The sequence below is a fragment of the Dreissena polymorpha genome, chromosome 13 (genome assembly GCF_020536995.1).
Source record: "Dreissena polymorpha isolate Duluth1 chromosome 13, UMN_Dpol_1.0, whole genome shotgun sequence".
Taxonomy (NCBI): domain Eukaryota; kingdom Metazoa; phylum Mollusca; class Bivalvia; order Myida; family Dreissenidae; genus Dreissena; species Dreissena polymorpha.
Window position 1 is genome coordinate 3,670,976 of NC_068367.1, and position 21,429 is coordinate 3,692,404.

General features: G+C 34.6%; 1 protein-coding gene and 1 long non-coding RNA gene across 2 annotated transcripts; both read right to left on the reverse strand.

The window, feature by feature from the left end:
- Positions 1-5,647: 5,647 nt before the first annotated feature.
- LOC127855669 (uncharacterized) lies at positions 5,648-9,569 on the reverse strand. Its single transcript, XR_008037628.1, has 3 exons — positions 9,412-9,569; positions 8,038-8,178; positions 5,648-7,302 (listed from the first exon to the last, which is right to left on the reverse strand). It is a non-coding gene; the product is annotated as an uncharacterized LOC127855669 (long non-coding RNA).
- Positions 9,570-16,370: 6,801 nt separating this feature from the next.
- Positions 16,371-19,005, reverse strand: LOC127856080 (uncharacterized). The gene is made up of 4 exons (XM_052392072.1): positions 18,951-19,005; positions 18,016-18,127; positions 17,631-17,778; positions 16,371-16,529 (listed from the first exon to the last, which is right to left on the reverse strand). Exons 2-4 carry the CDS (start codon positions 18,110-18,112, stop codon positions 16,436-16,438), a joined length of 339 nt encoding a protein of 112 aa, XP_052248032.1. The 5' UTR covers positions 18,113-18,127; positions 18,951-19,005; the 3' UTR covers positions 16,371-16,435.
- Between the last annotated feature and the right edge of the window lie 2,424 nt (positions 19,006-21,429).

The following is a 21,429-nucleotide window of genomic DNA, read 5'->3' on the forward strand; positions in this document are numbered from 1 at the left end:
TTCCGCCCAAAATTGATTTTTGCTAAGAAGGGACTTTATTTCAACAAAACATGTCATTAAAGCGGAAAGTGTCGTCCCTGACTAGCCTGTGCGAACTGCACAGGCTAATATGGGACGACACTTTAAGCACATGCATTATGCCCATTTTTCTCAGAACACGACACATTTGATAAACTGCTCCGGTTCATTTTAACAGCAGTAATGTACATAGAGTACATGACGTAGCGTGTGACGAAGAAGAAAGTTTATTGAGTTCTCATTTGAATATAATGATATGATGGCATAAGGGTCTTTATTTAACTATGCTAAAATAATTATCAAAGACCCTAAATGCAAACTCGTCAATTTTTGAATTAAATGGAGTATTTATGTATTTTAAAGGATTATTAAATGTAAGATATTAGTTCGAACGTGTTTTGTTTTTGTTTGTACTTTTGTTGTTCCCTGTTCTCGGAGAAATGAGTTTAACATGGGCGCCATTGATGCATCGGATCACACACGGCATACCCATAACAGAATATAAGAAACACATTCTGTGCGTCCTTAAATTCGTCGTCCGAAGTCGGAAATCGTATTGCCCTGTAAATTATGTCAAATAAAGTGTCAGTCGCTGCAATTTGTTGTTTACTCGTCGAAATTGTGAAGGTCGTCGATGGTTAGCTTTTATAATGTCGCGCGCCGCGGCCTTTTTGTGTAAGTTACCTCTCGGTTACTTGAACTTACCCACCTAGGGAAGCAGGGTATGTTTTAAAGGGGTTTTAACCGATCGGTAAAACTAACCAAATTTTATACAAACGCTTACCGACCAGTAACCAACATGTTACCGACTTTTAACCGCCGGTATGTGGTTAACCGCCGGTTTAACTGTTTATACAATCGGGTGCTGGCGTTTCACCTTTATATGAGCGCAGAGAATCAAGCGAATACTTCAATTGGGCATTTGTTGTAATTCGCTTAATTCAATTTCGAATGATTGTCAATGCTTTTTATACCCAATTACATAATATCCGTCCGCCAAACAATTATTTTCCAGCTGTAATGAATGACAACGAGCTTTCAGCGGTGCCCAAGGCACAAATGTGTATCGGTAGGCATCGGAATTCATCAAACAGTGTAAGACCATTGGTCAGTTGCAAAAAAAAAAATGTTTTGTCCGCCATTCTATTCGCCTACACTTGTTTGTTCACGGACTTAAAGTAATATTATTAGGTCATGCTACTTTATTGATAATTAACCACCGAAATATGAAACAGAACTCGGCAAACCCCATCATTGACTGATTTGTCAACTGAGCCGTAAACAGAGATTGTCAATTAAGCTTGACGATGTAATTGCACTGACTTGTCGTATTTCGATGTCCTATAAAGGTAGGTTTGTCACTGATCTTCCTGATCGTGACTCTATCGCTCGCATATGGAACTGCTTATCAGTACATGCAGCGTCATACGTAAACACTTTAAAATAGTAATGTTCCAGAGCTCATAAAAAATAACCAAATGTGAACATTATGGTGTAAACCTTATGTCTTTTACGTCAATAATGATAATTGTTTGTGGCAATTCGTATCGTTGTGTTGTACCGGCTTTATTTTAAAAAAGGCCATAATGAAACGATTTGTTACTAAAGGGGCCTTTTCACGTTTGGGTAAATTGACAAAATTGAAATAAGTTGTTTCAGATTCGCAAATGTACGTTTTAGCTATGATATTTGTGAGGAAACAGTTATACTGAACTTTTACCATGCTCTAAAATAGCCATTATAAGCATCTTTTGACGATTTAAAAATCCGAAAATTATAAAGCGTTGCAACGCGAAACGAATTAATAATTTGGAGAGTTCTGTTGCTGTCGTTATACTTTGTATAACTACGAGAGTTTCTTATTTGAAGTATGAAAACGCTTGGCATTGTATCTGGTAGGATGGCCGAGTGGTCTGAGTGGTAGACTTTTTACTCCAGGGGTCAGTGGTTCGAGCCCTGCAGAGGGTTACCCTTTTTTTTCTGTTTTAAATTTTATTCTTGATTTTTAACTGGAGCTTTTTTATCAAATGTTTACATTTATCAATATAAAGCATTTAATGACAAGCTTCAAAACATGACAAAAATGTGAAAAGGCCCCTTAAAATTCATTAAACAATTCAGTAATCACATTGTAATGAGCATCAGTATTATTTGCATGATCATCCGGCGGCTGTTTTGATTAAGAAAACGATGCATGTATTTATGCAATGCTGCATTGCAGAAATTTCACGTATTTATAAATACAAAACGTATTTAATGTTGTAATTTCCTTTTTAGAAATATTTTTTTTAATTTTTAATTCGGTAAACTACGTACGGTGAAGATATAATAATAAGTTCTTTACATGAAATATAATGTGGCAGATATATACGTTCGGCATTGAGAAGTAATATTATTTTTCAATGCTAAAAACTCTTTGTGGATTTAGTAAACCGGATTTCGGAAACAATATAAGGTTTGTTGTTAACCCGTTTATGCCTAGCGTCTAGAAAAAAGGCCTTGGCAAACAGCGTGGACCCAGATGAGACACCGCATGATGCGGCGTCTCATCAGGGTCTGAGCTGTTTGTTTAAAGGAATTTCTGTAAGAAATATTATACATATAGAAATAAATATACTAGAAATCCTTAATTTTTTAATAAATTGATCCAATTTAGAAGGATAGGAGAGTCCACTAGGCATAAATGGCTTAATCAAACATTGGTTTATATGTTAGTCTATAGAAACGGCCACAATGAGGCACGTTGTGGAAAGTGGTCTTGTAGTAGGAATTGGAAGGTCTCTTGTTCGCTCTTCTCCAACAAAGTGTTTTCATTGGCAGATGTCAATGAAATAAGCCAATGTGACGTCGATATAAAATACCAGCCATATACTGCATCGAGTACTTCTTATGACCCCAGGTGATCGTGGGATAACTTCGAAAGTAGGTTGAAGATATCCAATTAATATTATACTATAAACCAGAACATTTTCATTTTAGGGAAAATTAAGGTTCATATATTGAAACATATATTTTGACGTTGAATTGCCAGGATTTACTTTAAAATAGACAATTACAATGCTTTCAAGCTGGAAAATTACAGAACTTTCCTTTCTGTCGTTCAAAATATCCTTAAAATATATTAATATGATTGCAGAATTTAACATTTTATAACATTATGTTTAAAAATGTTTGATAATTCTGGTGAAGCACGTTTTTACAATGTTTATTTTGTATCGATTTCTTTTAATAACGGTAACTTAGTTCATCCATAGACATGACATGATACACAGCTATACGTAAATGTATAAAGAATGCATCTAAGCTCGTCCGTGTATAAGTTCAGGTCCATATATGGTGCATCGTAATCGAACGATACCTTACCAAATATGTCAAGAGTGACCTCAAGTCATTCATTAAACAGAACAGAACAGTCATTTTATTTAGACTTATACATAAGTACATAGTCTTAATATATAAAATGTCAAGACAATAATGGTGTTTAAATGCTCGTAATTATTATATCGATACCTGTCGAAAACAGCGTGAGTACATCATCACAAATGTCATTAAAATGTGCACACTGAGTACTAGACAAAGGCATTACGTTAAAAAGACCTGTAAACAGGGCGAAACTTATCTAATTGTTAGACATGTTGTTACAACGGTCTTATAATTGCTTATGTCACGACAAGTACATGCCGGATGAAGTTTATATCTAATCACTTAGCTGTTAGTGTGACAATTACCTTTGAGTTATGCTTACATGTCTTATCGTCACCTTGTAAGATTGGTTACAAATATAATTGCAAAATTACATGTTTTATGTTGAATATTTTATATAGTGTATATAATAAATGTTAGCTTTTTTGTTAGCCTCACACTTGAGAAGATCGTGTGACCCGATGAGTCATTCCTGTTGCGGCGCAGGTTGCATGAAGGGTACAACTCAGAGGACAAGCAGCGTGCACATCGTACGGCATGGGATTCCGGGCCATATCTTATTAACGATCTTATTATAACTGAGGTAACGACAAATGTGCAGTTGAGTGAAAACATATACATTTTTTTGGAAGCATGCTTCTGAAATATCAAATTAACATAAATCAAAACATTACGAGAAACACTTAATAAATGGTTGAAACACGATTTTAAAATATTGTGTTAGTTTGCGTTTGTGATACGTCTTTTACTGAATCAATATGTGTATATTCCTTGTCTTGTGTAATATGACGGTGCCATTGAAATTAACTTGAATATTAATAAACATTAATATAAATACTTTCTATGTCGCCCAATTACATAAACTGTACACACAATTGTATTGCTTTATAAGGATATGAATATAAGTATATCGTAAAACCTTTACAAATGTGTATTGTAGAGTACAGCAATACCGCACTCTGTTCCAGAGATTAGAGAACCATAACTGAATTTCGAAATGGCAAATAGGTCAGAGTATCCTTTTAAACGCTACAAATATTCAGAAGACGTCGTCGCACTTTAAGGTCAACGACACTTTTTCAGGAATTGTATTGTGTTGTTGTTTCTCTTTCTTAACATAACAATTTAAGCTCATTATTTAATGTTCTATGTATTGTCAACAACACTGTCTACAAATATGGTTTCACAAAGATAATAACATGGTCTATATCAGTTTCACCATTGACTTCAAAAACGCTATTATTTGTGATATGCTTATAATGTATCGTCGCCAATACATTCATGAATTAGTCATGCCATTTATAATAGGTTTATGATCATGTCGAATTTTGTGTATGTGTTTTGTTTGTGTGTGTACGAGCTAGTGTGTATTACCTATGATTTGCGTATAAAAATGATTAAAAAAAAATAAACTCATACAGTCGCGAAAATCTTTGTTAAAAGTGGATAGTCGACTGAAACATATATAGTCTTACACTTGATGTTTCGGCAGCGTACAGCAAGAGTAGGTGAGCCATTTTAAACATGCGATTAAAGTGTCAGCAAGAAAAGCTAACGTATGGGAATATTGTATTACCGGCACATGTTCGTCTCATACATTACTTGATATTTAATTGATTCCCATAATTTACATTACGCACGCTGTTTCAATACGTTGTTTACGTTTCAATCGTAACTGTCGCGCATTTTGAGTTTATAAATCATATGCTGAGAAAAAATATGCCCATACTGTTTTAGAATACTCACATAATACTGTATAGTTCAATACGCAACACGGTACGAAACATAAGAATTCATGGAAGCGCTTCAATAATGAAAGATGAACACCTTAGCCCTACCACACATAATATTTGAACGGAGCATTTTGACATCTATTGAAAAGTAAGAAAAAATATGTTACCGGAATGCTTTAAAGGGTTCTGAACATGAAACGATAGAGTGTGTTCTTGATAAATTCAGCAACGGTTTGAAGTCCATCGTACAAGTGTTCCTTATATATCTGCTTATACTAAAAACCATTTCTGCTGTTAAAATGTTTGTTACCATGTTCCATGTTTATTGCTGTGCCTTAGAAAAACCTTTTTCGTTGAAAAATGTAATTTTTACTACCGATATATAACTGTGAAATCTAGTTTCACAATGATATTAAGTTTTAACAAATTAACACGAGTAATTCAAAGAGTGTTAGGAATAAATAAAAAAAAACGAAGAGTAACATTTCTTAAGTTTTAAAAAATCATTTAAAATCTATACTGATACATGCAAATGTGCACATTACTAGTGTGAACAAAACCGTGTTTACTACGTCCTAATGTTTCTTTAACCATAGTACACGTGCTTGTGCTTCATCATGTTGGACTTTTTTCAAATATTAAACTGGAGCATTGTAGCGAACATTTCAACTTATAAATCCCATGTATTGTTAATTAACATTATTAAGATTTCATATTTCTGCTTCAGTTGAATTAAAAATAAATTTATAAGATGTGTACCACAATTAAATTGCACATATACTGTTATTCTCATTATTTTTTTCTTTCTATCAACATACATTACATTAATTTCTTACATATTCAATTTCGTGCTACCTTTTTTTATGTTCGCTATTATAGTTTTTCATGTCAAACACAGCAATTGTCGTTTTGTTTTGCTACCATATATGTCTTGCTAAATTTATATTTCGTTAATTAAGTGCAACTCATAAAATATTTTAGTAGCCCACTACTAATAAAAAAGTACTTTACGGTAATTTATCGTTGTAGTTCGTGGTATTTTATTGATTTACTCTTCTATAACTTTTAAGTACTCAAGTTAGGATATTGTTTTATGTATGATAAATTATGAGCAATAACACAGTCTTATACATGGAAAACAATTTTAAGTACAGATTCAAATTACAAAATAGCATAACCATATTTTCACATGTTCTTTACATCTTGTTACGAAATTTTCTTATCCGTTAAGTTATAATAAAATGGTATACATTTTGTACTCGTAAATTAATTGTATTACTTTCACCACCAAACGTCGGTATCTTAACGCAAATTCGATAACAATAAAGAATGCCATATATACATCATTATAAGACTAAAGTACCAAATACACCCGTCTAACTGGCAATATCATTTCATTATACACCAAACTTGTTTCGGTAACGTAGCTCTACTATTTTCTGAAAAAAAATGGTTGCTGAAGTTCATCTTCTCTAGGTAAGGTGGTATATTTTTGCATTATTGATAAATAATTCTTTAAAATGAATTTTTCATAGAGAAACTTAAACACATCAAGCAACACATTAAATAATGTACTTTTTGGAATGTGAATAATAATACAAAAAGTGGTAAATTAAAAAGCAGAAAGGAAAATGATCTCCCAGTAATTTTAACATAAAAATAAACCTGATTACCTAATAAACGGACGTTGCGTTTTAATTGGTACTCTTAACAAATAACGAACACTTACATTGCTATGCATTTATTAATTTATTATTATTAATATTATTTGTATTAGTATTATTATTTTCATTATATGATGCTTTTGTAATTATTTTAAGGCTGATTGCAGTATGCTAGACATTGTTGATTTATATTTACATATACTGTGTTTTTGAAGACCACATTGTAAAAAAAAATGCTATTTATTAATGTGTTATCTTCGTGAAATGAAGTTATTATTATTATTATTATTATTATTATTATTATTATTATTATTATTAAGATGTTTCGTAAAAATTCATGCATATAACGTTATTACTAAAGTTGTTTTATTTGCTTTAGCGGGCAGAAGTTCTGGCATTCCCGCAGGTAGAAGCCTGTGCCAGGATGAGGAGTCTCGTGGAAGTAGTGGGCGAGGTTTTGCAGACTGAAATTATTGACAAGTGATCTGTATAGGGAATAAGAACACTCAAGAAACATTATTAGGACTGAAACATTTGCTGGTATTTAACCAATTTATGCCTAGTGGACTCTCCCATCCTTCTAAATTGGATCAATTTATTTCCAAAATTAGGTATGTCTAGTATATTTATTTCTATATTTAGAATATTTCTTACAGAAATACCTTTAAGCAAACAGCGCAGACCCTGATGATACGCCGCATTATGCGGCGTCTCATCTGAGTCTACGCTGTTTGCCAAGGCCTTTTTTCTAGACGCTACGCATAAATGGGTTAATTAAGGTTTAAGACCCTTTGTTGCATGTATCGCCTCAAGATAATTCAGTACCAAGATAAAACTAGTCATGATAAGGAAACTTACTGTCGGTTTCTCAATAGACATGATTTATGTTAAATAAGTGCGGTCGGTTTTCAGCACTGCATATCAAATATAAACTTTAGCCGTTTCAACGAGTTAAACATTCGGCTTAAAACCGTTAACCAAGTTGGCAGATTCTCCATAAAATACTAAATCGACTGGTATGTCTAGAAGCCAATGCAACGCACAAAGCGTGCATCAATGTTGAAGATTTGCGACCATCAATCAAATCAAAGTAACTTAATATCGACATCCCAGAACAAATCTTATTGTACTCAACTAGTCTTCAATTTGACCGCAACAAGTATTCAAGTAGATTATGTTAAATAAATCAAAACACTTACGCATGACATATTAAAGGACATCCGTATGAGAAGATGGTTCCGTCGGTGATCAGCTTGTGGCACTCTGCCTCGAGGGCCGCCTCAGTGGGTTCGCTGACAAGGACGTCAACTAAACGTCACATTTCAACGTCGCCAGGTCAACTGGTGGACATGAAGACGCCCATTAAATGAGTACAGAATACCGAATGATGCACGCGTAGATTTTCCAATTAATACATTGACTCGTTGTGTGCAGTTTCATTAGAAAAAATAAAAAATTCTTAAATATCCTTAATCTTCTTGGAATTACACACATCTGATCTCAAATAGAGTGAACTTGTCCTCTAAGCTTCCTCAATAAGAAATCCGATAATCCGATTAGCTATCAATTGCATTATAGGTCTACTTTTTCAATTGACTTTAACACTGAGGTGGCCATGAATCAAACCATAAGACAAATTTATAATAAATTACTAGCAACTACAATACAGAAGTCGCAAAAATCCCATGCATTGGTGATCAACTTACAAGAATTTCCAATATAGAGTCCCAGATTTTCTATAAATCTTTCCTGTGGAGCGCATAGCACTGCGGGGATGACACAAAGGACTAGAATCTTAAACATTGTTTAATTTTGGATGCTGAAAATAAAAGTACTATAAAATTAACCCATTTATGCCTAGTGGACTCTCCAATCCTTCTTAATTGGATCAATTTATTTCCAAAATTAGGGATGTCTAGTATACTTTTTTCTAAATCTAGAATTTTTCTTACAGAAATTCCTTTAAGCAAACAGCGCATACCCTGATGAGACGCCGCATCGTGCGGCGTCTCATCTGGGTCTACGCTGATTGACAATGCATTTTTTCTAGACGCTAGGCATAAATGGGTTAAACATTGTTTAATTTTGGATGCTGAAAATGAAAGTAATATATAAAGATCATAGACGCTAAGCTAATTATATTTTTTGAACATGTTCGAGAACAAAAACAAACAAACACTACCATAGTCATAGTCCATGGTGCATTAATCAATATCTCGTCTCCTCCTTTTCACGTACAGAGATTTGTGGTTATAAACGTTCATTAGTTTCAACATTTGTTGTAAGTTACAACTTGTAGCGTACACACAGTCTGGTATAAAATAATTTTTTGACAAAAACAGACACACATATACATGTATTCAGACAAACATTGCCACCAACTCCGCCGTGAAGTCTTAAACAAGTCAACCAGCCAGTGTTTAATGTATTTGAACTGTCCTCGCAGAAAAGTAACGTTGTACATTGAAGTTTACTATTTATAGCTTTATATTGCTTGTTGAATGTATTCAATAATACTTATTATATATTGCACATTTCGACGTTACTACAACTCATTATCTGGATTCACTCACCTTTAATATGCTCTTAAACGGACAATCGATGTAACTGCTCTGCCAATGCGGTGAAAACGGCCCCTTTTATATCATTACTTGACTTACACGTTTGCAATCTGAAGGTCAGTTGCGGATGAACAACCGTTGGTTTTCACGTTTACAATGCATGGACATATACCATTTGTTTGCGATGTTTCGTTATCTGATAATATTTCACAGTATGTGCTAGCCTAAGCAATGAAACACAGCGGACTTAAAATCTGCAATACTGAAAATAGTTTTTCATTAAACTACTAGTATATGCATGTCCCCGAACTCATGACACGTTATTAACTAATTGTTTACTATTTAAGGTAAATAATAGCTAAGCAATTACACAAAGACCTGCCAGCTGGATAGACGATATATTCATTACAAGATATGTCGATTATTTAATAAAACAACTGCCTGTAACTTGAAAAAAATAACGCACCCACTTAATTAAATTGGTCGGAGTTCGTAGAATATAGTTCGGATAATTGTTCCCTAGCACATCTGCATGTTAATCGTAAGGCTCAATAATTTAAATTGGCTATTTAAAGTCGACGATGCAGGGATTTGTTCCATATTTAGCACTTTATTTACATTTTTTTAAAGGTATGCCAATGAAAATGTTTTTTCACCGACAATTATATTAACCAAAGCGTACCATGCAAGTAGCAGAGTGCTTACTAATAAAAAAAAAATCAATTTACCACAGATACTTGAGCATACAAGTAATATGAGAACATAACCTTTAAGTACAAACGCTCTGGCGCTGGCAATCCTCTGAAAATAAAAGGTGCACGCACACACTGTATTGATGTCAGAGATAAGTGCAAAACTGTTCTATCTATCAAGCCTTTTCATTAGAGAAAAATTGTTTCATGCTGAACACGCAGTAAAACAGTGTAACAAAGACGCGGTAATGTTTCCAATGTTCTGTTGGTATGCTCAAATCAGCCAATCGACTTAATGAAGTGTATTCACTCGTGTCTAGCCGCGGGAAATTTAATTTGAATTTTATTGGACACTTATACATGTCAGGTAAGGTCAAAAGTGACGTTAAACAGCTATGCCGAAAAATAGTAGCATTAGTTAATGTCTTCAATAAACAGCGTAACGACCTCTCAACGGCCTTGGCGACCCCCTTTTAACATTATGTTGAGGTAAATATATCAGACATAGACCCCATTACAATACGTACGAAAACACTACACAAAACATATTGCTTTCAGCCGTGATCAATGACTTGGGACGGTCACCATAATCATTCGGGTTTTTAATACCAAAGTACGAGCCTCAGGAAAAAAACTGACGCCAGGTAATACGCAACATACGAATATCATGTACCCTATATAGAAAGAATAGTTCGATTGTCAGGAAAAAAGTACGAGTATCACGAAATAGCATGAGGTTCGAAAAAAGAACGAGTGTCACTAAATCGTATTAATGTCACGAAATAGTTCGAGTATCAGAAACTTGTGTGAGCGTCAGGAAAAACGTCGATAGTTCGAAAACATAACGTTTATCATGAAATATTACGAACGTCTGACAATAGACCAGTACGTTCGTCATTATCAGTATAAGTATTGGCGAAGTCACCTTTTTGTTGTAAATGAGGTTATACATACTTAATAAGCAGGCAAAAAAGACATCTAGACAATCTGAATCCAGGACGAATATCGCCACTGTCACTGTGTCTGTCTGAAAATGAGTGCAACATGATTCATGCAAACTGATTCCTTATTTCACTCGGATACATCACGAACTAGGTTGATGCAAATTGTCTCGTGCCATATCTATTGACTTAAATATAAGTAGATAATATTTAAAAATTGACGTTTTCCTTGTACGAACTATATGACTCATGTTCTGAGAAAACTGGGTTCAATGCATGTGCCTAAAGTGCCATCCCAGATAAGTCTGTGCAGTCCGCACAGGCTAACCAGGGACGACACTTTCCGCTTTTATGGTATTTTAAGTTTCAATGAAGTCCCTCCTTACCGAGAATCTTGTTTAGGCGGAAAGTGCGGACTGCACAGGCTAATCTGGGACGACAATTTACGTTCATGCATTAAGCCCAGTTTTCTCAGAACGCGACTCATATTCTCCTGCTTAGTGCCTGATCATGTTTTATGTACGAAGAGTCTTTACTTGTTTCCCATCATTTGATATGAAATGACGTTTCCCTGTTTTCTTGAAATAGTTCTCAGGTAACCGCAAGTTATTATGCTGCAAAAAATTAAATCACGTTTTATTACATTAAATTATTCTTGTAGTATTACTCAGAAACTGAACGATTTTTTTATATTTTCATTTGTGTTAACGTTTATTAGGATAAGTGTGTTTACTCCACTTTTTCTTCCGTACTTCTCTTATCATCTCTTCAACTTTGAAGCGTATAATATATGAAAATGAAAATGCGTCTACTGTTTTTGAATATGAACTTTTTCAATAGATGACAACCAGTCTTGATCTTAAACGAGTACTTTAATTACAGGTGAAAAAAATCTCGTTAAGAGACCGCTAAGATACCGCTTTTTCACTGCCCTTAAAAACTACATGGAATGTCATACAGATTGACTGACATTCTGACGTTTGATACTGTTTCTTTAATTTTAATTTTTTGGTTGATTTGTAATTTCAGATGTGAGTATTTTTTATTAAATCAATCAAGAATGCAAATGTTGCTTATTTTAATGTGTACTTTCCATCGAACGGCCGTTCTAAAGCGATGCTCTTCGTCTAAGAAAAATTGGACAAAAGAATGAATTACTCGCTCAATTTCAGCAATATAATCAGCTTACAATGTCTTTTTTCTGAGCTTTACACATCCGTTTTATAATACGTTATGCCTTTGAAATAGGTGGCAAATAGACGTGTGTCAATCGTAAATGGCGAAATTTAGGTCACTGTGCGAAAGTAATAAACTTTAATATAAAAAAATCAACAAAAACAATTGCTTGCTAATTTAGCTATATGTACATATTTTACATTTAAAGGGGCCTTTTCACAGATTTTGGCATGTTTTAAAGTTTGTCTTTAAATGCTTTCTATTGATAAATGTAAACATTTGCTCTAAAAAGCTCCGGTAAAAAATGAAAAATAAAATTGATAAAAGAAAAAAAGTAACCCTCAACAGGGCTCGAAACACTAACCACTGGAGTCCTGGCGTAAAAAGACTCTCGACCATTCTTCCGCATGCAACATTTGATGTATTGTATACTATATACAAGATAAGTATTGACGCAAAGCATCAAAGGGCGACGGGAATTTCAGTGTAAAAGGCACTCAATGAAGTTACATGGAGCGATTTTTTCTACTGTAAATATTAATAGATTGGCCGATTATTTTAAACAAAATAGAAAAAAAAAGATACTGGTATAACCATTATCTATTATTTTGTGTTATAACCCCCAAATAACCATTATCTATGATGTTGTGTTATAACCCCCAAATAACCATTATCTATGATTTTGTGTTGTAACCCCCAAATAGTTCATAGTTCATTTTATTTACATTGGTTTCCTTTTTTTACTGGCATCCGTGTGCAGTTTTCATTAATGGAACAGAACTGTGTAGTTTTTAAAAAATCTGCTTCATCTTGTAAGCGTAATTTCATATTTTTCTCAACTTCAAGGGGAGAAGATTCTGAACTTATTATTACGTTGCTCATTTACGATAGGGGTTGAGTACTCAATAATATGAAATCACTGTAAAAGTTTTACGAACCCCTCCCCCCCCCACCCTCTCACACATATTCATGGGCATAATAAAAACAAAAAATGGTTACAATAAAACAGCATAGTTATTTAAACTTAAATGTCTACATCAAAACAAAAAGTTAACATAGAACACAAATAAAATAATTTGATTCTACTAAGGCTCGAACCTTGGGCCACTCACATTTGAAGCGAGCGTGTAACTACTACACTACGGAACGCTTGAAAAATCACCTTCTTACTCAGATATTAATAAGCTATTAATAGTCGGTTTAAATGTAAACCCGGAAGTTTAAACGCTGGATAGTGAGCGGGATTAAAGGTCCATACCACAGGGTCCATACAACTGGCAAGATACGGGTCAGGCCTGCGGCCTTCTATATGTGGTTCTTAAAAAAAAACGTAGGAGGACTTGATAGTAATGAGACTGGGGTGCTGTGATGGTGCTTCTCATTGATAAGCGGCTGCTTCCTTTACCAAGATTCAATTGATTATTACAATTAATTACAATTACAAGATTCAAAAGATTATTACAATTAATAATACGTGTCGCGCTTCGCGCTCTTTAGCGCCTTTATTAGTAACTAGGTGGTTGCTATGAAAGTGGAACAAAGAAGTTTTGTTTACTCATAGTTATGAGTAAATTTATTATTCTCTATTCTCAAAATACTATTAAATACTCATCATCATTATCATCCATATCATCATCATCATCATTTCAACATCATTATCATACAAATAATAACCCAAAGACAAATAGGAATGAGTGCTTGTATTTGACAGGACTTTCGACATATAAATGCAAAAAACAATTCTTCTGACGCTCGTATGTGTTCCATGTGCCACCGCTCAGTTGAGGAGTCTCGAGACGACTGTAAACGGTGTAATCTCTTTGTTCAGATGTCTAAAGAACTGAAACGATACTATTTAAATGACGTAGGGCATGTAGTTATAAATACTTAACGTGCACATGTGTGGCATGTAAAAAAGTGCAAATTTACTCATAACAATTCGACGGCAAGTATATACCGGTACCTAAAATCAAGAGTTACTGTTTGACTAAACTGATCCCCGCCGATGCCCAAAGTGCACACAGGACGCCCCCAATGCCCATCGATCACGTTAAGTTGCTAAAATATTATAAATGTACGAATGTGAAACATTAATTTGTTTAAAGAAGCTGCTATTATCTGCAAGATTCATCCACCACCACCGATCAAGAGAAGTGTACATGACTTCAGGTACACCCCATACAATAATCGGTAGTAATAAACGATTCAGGTAAAACCGTGAGCGGGATACGCAACCCTACTGTCATTTTTCTTTTCTTTCTTTATTTCTTTTAATGGCAGGGGGGGGGCGTATGAGGACCCATAGCTCAAGACCGGTGTCTAGGTGCCTGCATCACCTCCCGAAACCTCTAATTTAAGAGATATATACAAATAAACAGCTATTATTTACTATAAAAATTAAGTATTCTTTAGTAAAACATGTAAATAAACGTTATTAATTTCATTGCGAAAATTGACATAACAAACAAACGTCAAATGCATCCCGTACACACCCCGGACATCAACAAGCAACAAACAAATCATTCAAGCCATAAAATCCATAAACATTTAAAAATAATGTTGATAAATCATAAGTATTCCGTTGTAATATCTATATCTATATATGTATATAAGTAATCGTAAAATTAAGAATACCTTTTTAAAATTAAACGTTCATTACGTAAGAAAACAAAAAATGATAACACTGACTTAAACATACCAAGATTTTAATAAATATGCAGGAAGCTCTATCTCCAGGAAGTGAGATTCTCAAATGTGAAACACATAACTTGAAAATTCACAATAAAAACACAATATGAAGCAAAAGATGAAACAAAATAATCAAGAAAACTTAGCTGCTTCAAACTTAAATTTAAATACACCCATCGACTTTCTTGCTGAAGAAATCCGTTCGTATTTAGATCCCATCTCACATGAACTAAAAAACAAACTGAAAATAAACTTAATATCGACTTTATTATTGCAACATTATACAAGTTAAAATAATGTAACCAATTATTTAGATAAACACATGTCCATTAAGGGCGGGCGGGCGGGCGGGGTTATTACCCCTTCGTTTTCCTTTTCCATTACGTTTGCCTGTCAAATACACCCTCGAATGGCGACTCAATAGATTTGCAAATCATATATACCCAAACACGAAAAACTCGTGCGCGTTCGCGCTAAATCTTAAACACAAAACCCGTGCAATTTTCACTCTAAACCATTACCATAATCTCTCTTCTAAATAACATGTATTAACTACCGTATTTATCAAACCGAGAATAATTTCATTTTTATACTAAACCAGACAGTTCCGGTTCGCGTATTTGCTCAGTCCCTGTGATCTTTCCCCTGTGATCAGTTATTAATAACAACAAGTAGCTTTGCATCATTGGCAATAAATGTTGTAGTTAATGTAATAGGCACAAATGCAGTACTTATTTACACTCATTTACCAAAAAAAACAACACCACTATGCAAGATATTCTGACAACAAAAATATATACATTGATCCGTAAAATAACTTCTCCTCCCATAAGCGAAAAAAACGTATTACATACTAGTCGCCGCACGCCAATAAGCAACCGTCGTAGTTTCACAAAATATACCGACAACAACAGAATTCTCCAAATTATTCAATCGTTTCGCGTTGCAACGCTTTATAATTTTCAGGTTTTTAAATCGTCAAAAGATGCATAAAATGTCTATATTAGAGCATGGTAAATGTTCAGTATTACTGTTTCCTCACAAATATCATAACTAAATCGAAAATTTGCGAATCTGAAACTACTTTTTTTACATTTTGTCAACTTACCAAAACGTGAAAAGGCCCCTTTAAGAATGGTTATATATCTGTAGCCTATTACAAAATTGTTCACTCATTAACTTTTTTCTGAAGTATATTAGATGTATACAATATACGTAAAGTGAACTGACTACATGCTTTCAACGTGCAATTTCTTATAAGGATAACATAAAATCTCATAAAAGTATACGATAAAGCGCTGATTTATTTGAAAATGAATTACAATTGCTGAAACGGCTATATAGGTTTGACAAAGAAGTTATCATTTTGTCGAATGGCAGTACAGGGCCACAGTAAAATCATCACGATATCGCTTGAATTTATGTTTGTTGTCGTTATACAGTTTGCAGGATAATTCTAAAAACGAACAGAGTGTCTCCTTTATGTTTTATTCTTTTTTCTATAGCTATTATCAGGTTCAGATTCATGCTAAGATTTCTCTATTTGCCAGGATTAACGTTGAGACCACCGCAAGTCGTGTTGGCCTGGCCTGGTTTAGGGGTTTCGTGGAAATAGTGGGCCAAGTTTTGGAAGCTGAAATAGACAGTGAAACATGTGACACCAATCAAATCGAGCAAAATGGAAATGTAGTGTAAAACAGTAATCAAGATCTGGGAAATGAAATGGATGATTCTAATCGTGATTCCAGTATAAAACGTACTTATACCGTCTATTGTTACAAGCACATCTCAGTCGACTTAAATGTTTACCGGAGGAAAGTAAGGGCGAATTACCTTTAACATTTGCTTCCTTTATGGTGCCGGAGGTAATTACTCTTTTTTTAAATAAATACAATAAGAAAAAAGTAATAGTTTGCTTCACACATTATATGACACCTAATTACAAATGGCAAGTATAAATTGAAACTAATATATGACGGGCGTCTGGGACAGCGGATCTGTTGCCTCGAGGTTATATATTGCAACCGGAACTCTCATGTCGCAAGTTCGATCTCAGCTCAATCCTTACGTATTGACTCGCCTTTCACAAGAGACCTTCACAACGGGCAGTACGATATCCCGTTATCAAACTAACGCCCATTTGGGTCATTGTCGACCTGAAATGGCTTGAAGTCACCCGGGGTGACTAGAAGCCGTTTCAAGCCGATTCATGTCACCCTGAGGTGACTTCAAGCCCACCGGGTGACTATAATCGGCTTGAAGTCACCCCAGGGTGTTATGAATCGGCTTCTTGTCACCCCAGGGTGACTTCAAGCTATTTCAGGTCGACAATGACCCAATGAGCCAAACTAACAAGTCGTCTGGGAACAATTGTCATATGGAAAATTCATGCGCAGTCGATAACGTTTTAACAACCACACTATTAGGCATATGAGTCAAGAGATCAGGGTCTTCAAATGTTCGTTATAAACCGAACTCGAAACAAAAACCTGACTCCAAATGAGCCTTGTTTTGAGAAAACTGGGTTTAATGCATGTGCGTAAAGTGTCAACGATACTTTCTGCCTAAACTTGATAATCGGTAAGGAGGGATTTCCTTGAAACTGAAAATACCATAAAAGTGGAAAGTGTCGTCCCTGATTAGCCTGTGCGGTCTGCACAGGCTAATCTGGGACGACACGTTACGCACATACATTATGCCCAGTTTTCTCAGTACGCAGCTCAAATGAACTTACGCATGGCAAACAAGCGGGCATCCATATGACAGCGTGGTTCCGTCCTGGACTAGTTTGTGACACTCAGCCTCGCAGGCCTGCTCCGTGGGGTCAGCACCCAGGACATCCAGCATGATCTGGACATCACACTTCAGAGTGTTTAGATCAACTGTGAAAGCGTTATGTAAACTTTTATGTTACATGTATGTCATAAAAAGTGCAAGAATCCATTGGCGTTCAGTTATGATGAGATAAGATGTGTGTGTGTGTTACCAAAATACATTAAACCCGTTTGATCACAATACTGAGAAATTAAGTAGGCTTAACAAACATTTACTTAAAGATAATAACATTTCAAAAGATCGATCAGTTGTTAGAAATAATGGAAAACTTGTATTGGACGTACACAGGTTGCCAAGCGGAAGGCCAAATTGTTCGATGAATTTCTTCTGTGGCGCACAAAGCACGCATGGGACCAAACAGAGTACGAACAGCTTGAACATGATGAGATGTATGTACTAAAACAAAGAAGATACAAACGGAATGATATACGGAATATAAAACAAACGCAAACAGTTGACGAAAATAACATTATTACTGAGACTCCAGAAAATTTAGAAATTGTGAAATATGCGCATCTTTAAGATAAACAAAGTGAAACTTGAGCTGCTCCACATGATAAATCTCAGAATCTTACACGAGGTCCGTTATGTTTTGAAAGTGACGAATTGTAAAATGATTTGATATAAAATATAAAGTTTGTTTAACTATTAGTGCTCTCAGAATCCGATAACTTTCAGAAAAGAAAAATACAACCGAAAAAGATCTGGAACAATAAAGCAACACCTTTTTTTTAGAACACTGGCAATTAAGCAACATCTTTTGTTATACAACACACTGTACCAAATATTAATTTTGTTAGAAGAATCATCAGCGTAATATTTTAAGTTTACAAAAGAAGGTCCCTAAAAGAGATTCATTAAACCAAATGTAATTGAGTCTTGTTCTGAGAAAACTGGGCTTAATGCCCGTGCGTAAAGTGTCACCCCAGGTTAGCCTGTGAAGTCCGCACAGCCTAATCAGGGACGACACTTTCCGCTTTTATGACATTTTCTGTTTAAAGAAAGTCTCTTTCGCAAAAATCTTGTTTAGGCGGAAAGTGTCGTCCCTGATTAGCCTGTGTAGACTGCACAGGCTAATCTGGGATGACACTACGCACATGCCATATGCCCAGTTTTCTCAGAACGCGACTCACTTTGTTTCCGATCCATTCCAAAAGTTAAAACGATTATAAATATTTACAAACAAAAGAGTAAAAACTGCAGTATCCAACTAACTCACATTGATCCTGGTATCAAAATCAGTAAAGTGGCCAACGTTTAAAGGTATCGACTTTATATACACATGCCAGCTTTATAATTAGAACCTTATCGTCACTCATTTGTAGATCATGTGTCTAGCAACCAGTCCGGTGGTCATAGGCAAGAAAGGTCAATATACAGGAAGGGTCAGTGGCATTTATGTTACTGAACATTTCTTAAAGTGCAGATATCAGAAATATTTATTTGTAAATCTGCTCAACATGAACTGATGAGAGATTTGTATTACATGTGGTGCAATTAACAGTCCCATGTTTTTCGAAAGTTTAGTTAACAAAACCTCCATTAAAGGGTGTTACGCACAAGTGGCTAAAATATCAATGTTGCGAACATTGAATGGCGGTTGTATAAAGATAGGATTAAAACAGTGATCTCGAAATGTCAGTTGTTGGTTTTTCATAAATCCATACGCAAAATCTGTAAAAAAAAAGTACTTGAACTTACACTTGAAAACACTTCGTTTGCAAACAATTCCAAGCAAATAGAAAGAACGAATTGCGCTTAAATGGTGAAGTCATTACTTCGAAAACCTTAATGCGAACAATTTCGGGTTCATTATCCGACACGATGAATATCGCATACGAGTACAAATTAACTTTACATTCTCAATATAAATTGTGTAGACATTCATATCCATTGCTAGTAAAACTACATTAAAACGAGTAGTGAGCTAAATTAAATTTAAATTAAAGTACGCATACACACTTTATTTATACACATACCATATATAATATTTATTATGATAATTTAAGAGGGTAACACACAAAGTGAACGTAATTATGTGCAATAAAATTATATTCTTCTGCATGGATTAATTTAATGAATTTGTATCAATTTGGTTTCGGATAATGGAATTTAGGGACGCGTGAACAGGGAACATGTCAACAGCAAAAGCGTTCATCCCAAGTGCTATGGGTGACTTTCAAACCGCATTCGCTGTTAACCATTTCAGGTCTAAAATTTCCATTCCACTTTTGGCGTTCGTCGTGATGTCCTGAACAGATGCGATAGCTACATTAAGGAAGATCTTTCACGGACTAAAATTGACATAACATGAAACTTTTGATAAGAAATTTGCACACGTTATTTTGAAATTATGATCACCGTGTTAATTTATTTTACCTTTTTTATTTGAATTTATTTCTGTAAGTGGTGGAATGTATATTATTATTATTATAAGTATATTATTTAACAATACAAATGATGGCATTATGTTTTATTCGGTATAATATAAACATATACAACACACTAATTAAATGTGATAATTTACAACCAGCACAACCGATTCTGGTGGATATTGCATTAAGATGATCTTAATAATAAAACGCATCATGTTTCGTTTAAAAAACAGGTGCTGTAGAAAATGGGTTTGTCTTCCGTTAAATAAGAATTATCTTCTATTACATACTGCTGAAATTTCCTTCGAATTAAATACTGTGATCAATATTTAAATGTATGTATACTTAAATATTATAAATGTGAATGGGAATTATATTGAGGCTTGGGTATTCAATGTATTTTAAGTTCCGAGGCGGTGACCCTCGTTTTATATATTTGAGGTAGCTTTTGTCATGTGTTTTGGTGTTTTGATTAACCCATTTATGCCTAGTGGACTCTCCCATTTTTCTATTGGATCAATTTATTTCCAAAATTAGGGATGTCTAGTACATTTATTTCCATATTTAGAATATTTCATACAGAAATTCATTTTACTCAATCCGAATGTCAGCACCGTCTGCTGCTTTCGATGAATCGAACTTGGTTTTGTTTGTGGTTGATGTATATTTCACGTTTACATGCCGCATATGTTTTTTTTTCAAGATACAAAGGGACATAACTCTGTTATTAACAGACGGTGTAGAATGCCATTTGGCGTGCATCATCCTAGTATCCATATAGATATACTATTACCAAGTTTCAATGAAATCCGTCAAAGCACTTCCAAGATATGGCTCCGGACGGACGGAAAGATGGACCGGAAGACGGAAGGACGGACAATGCCAAAACAATATTCATCCGCCGATGGCGGGGGATAATAATTTTGATTAAGATATCTCAAACAAGAAATATCTTTAAAAAAGATATACGGCGTAAATAGTTTAATGAATGAGATCAAGGATAGCGAATGTCTTTTTCTGTGCAGTTCTTAGCTGCATCACACGCAGTACGGGATGTTACGGGGAGTTTTCGCGGCTTATTTTACATTATAACATATTGCTGGTCATAAACCTATAGATACAAAACAGAAAATCACAAGAAGAATGGAAGTGAAATTTAAACATATGAGTCAACCGGCCACACGAGAAGTATCCGTATTTATAGGCGCGTTCTTCGAACAAACCTGTTTTAGTGGTTTGTCGGGCATTGCTATTTGATTCGATTATTAACAGTATCAATTATCATCGTGCTAATGCTTAAAGTGATATTATGGGCATTTTGCA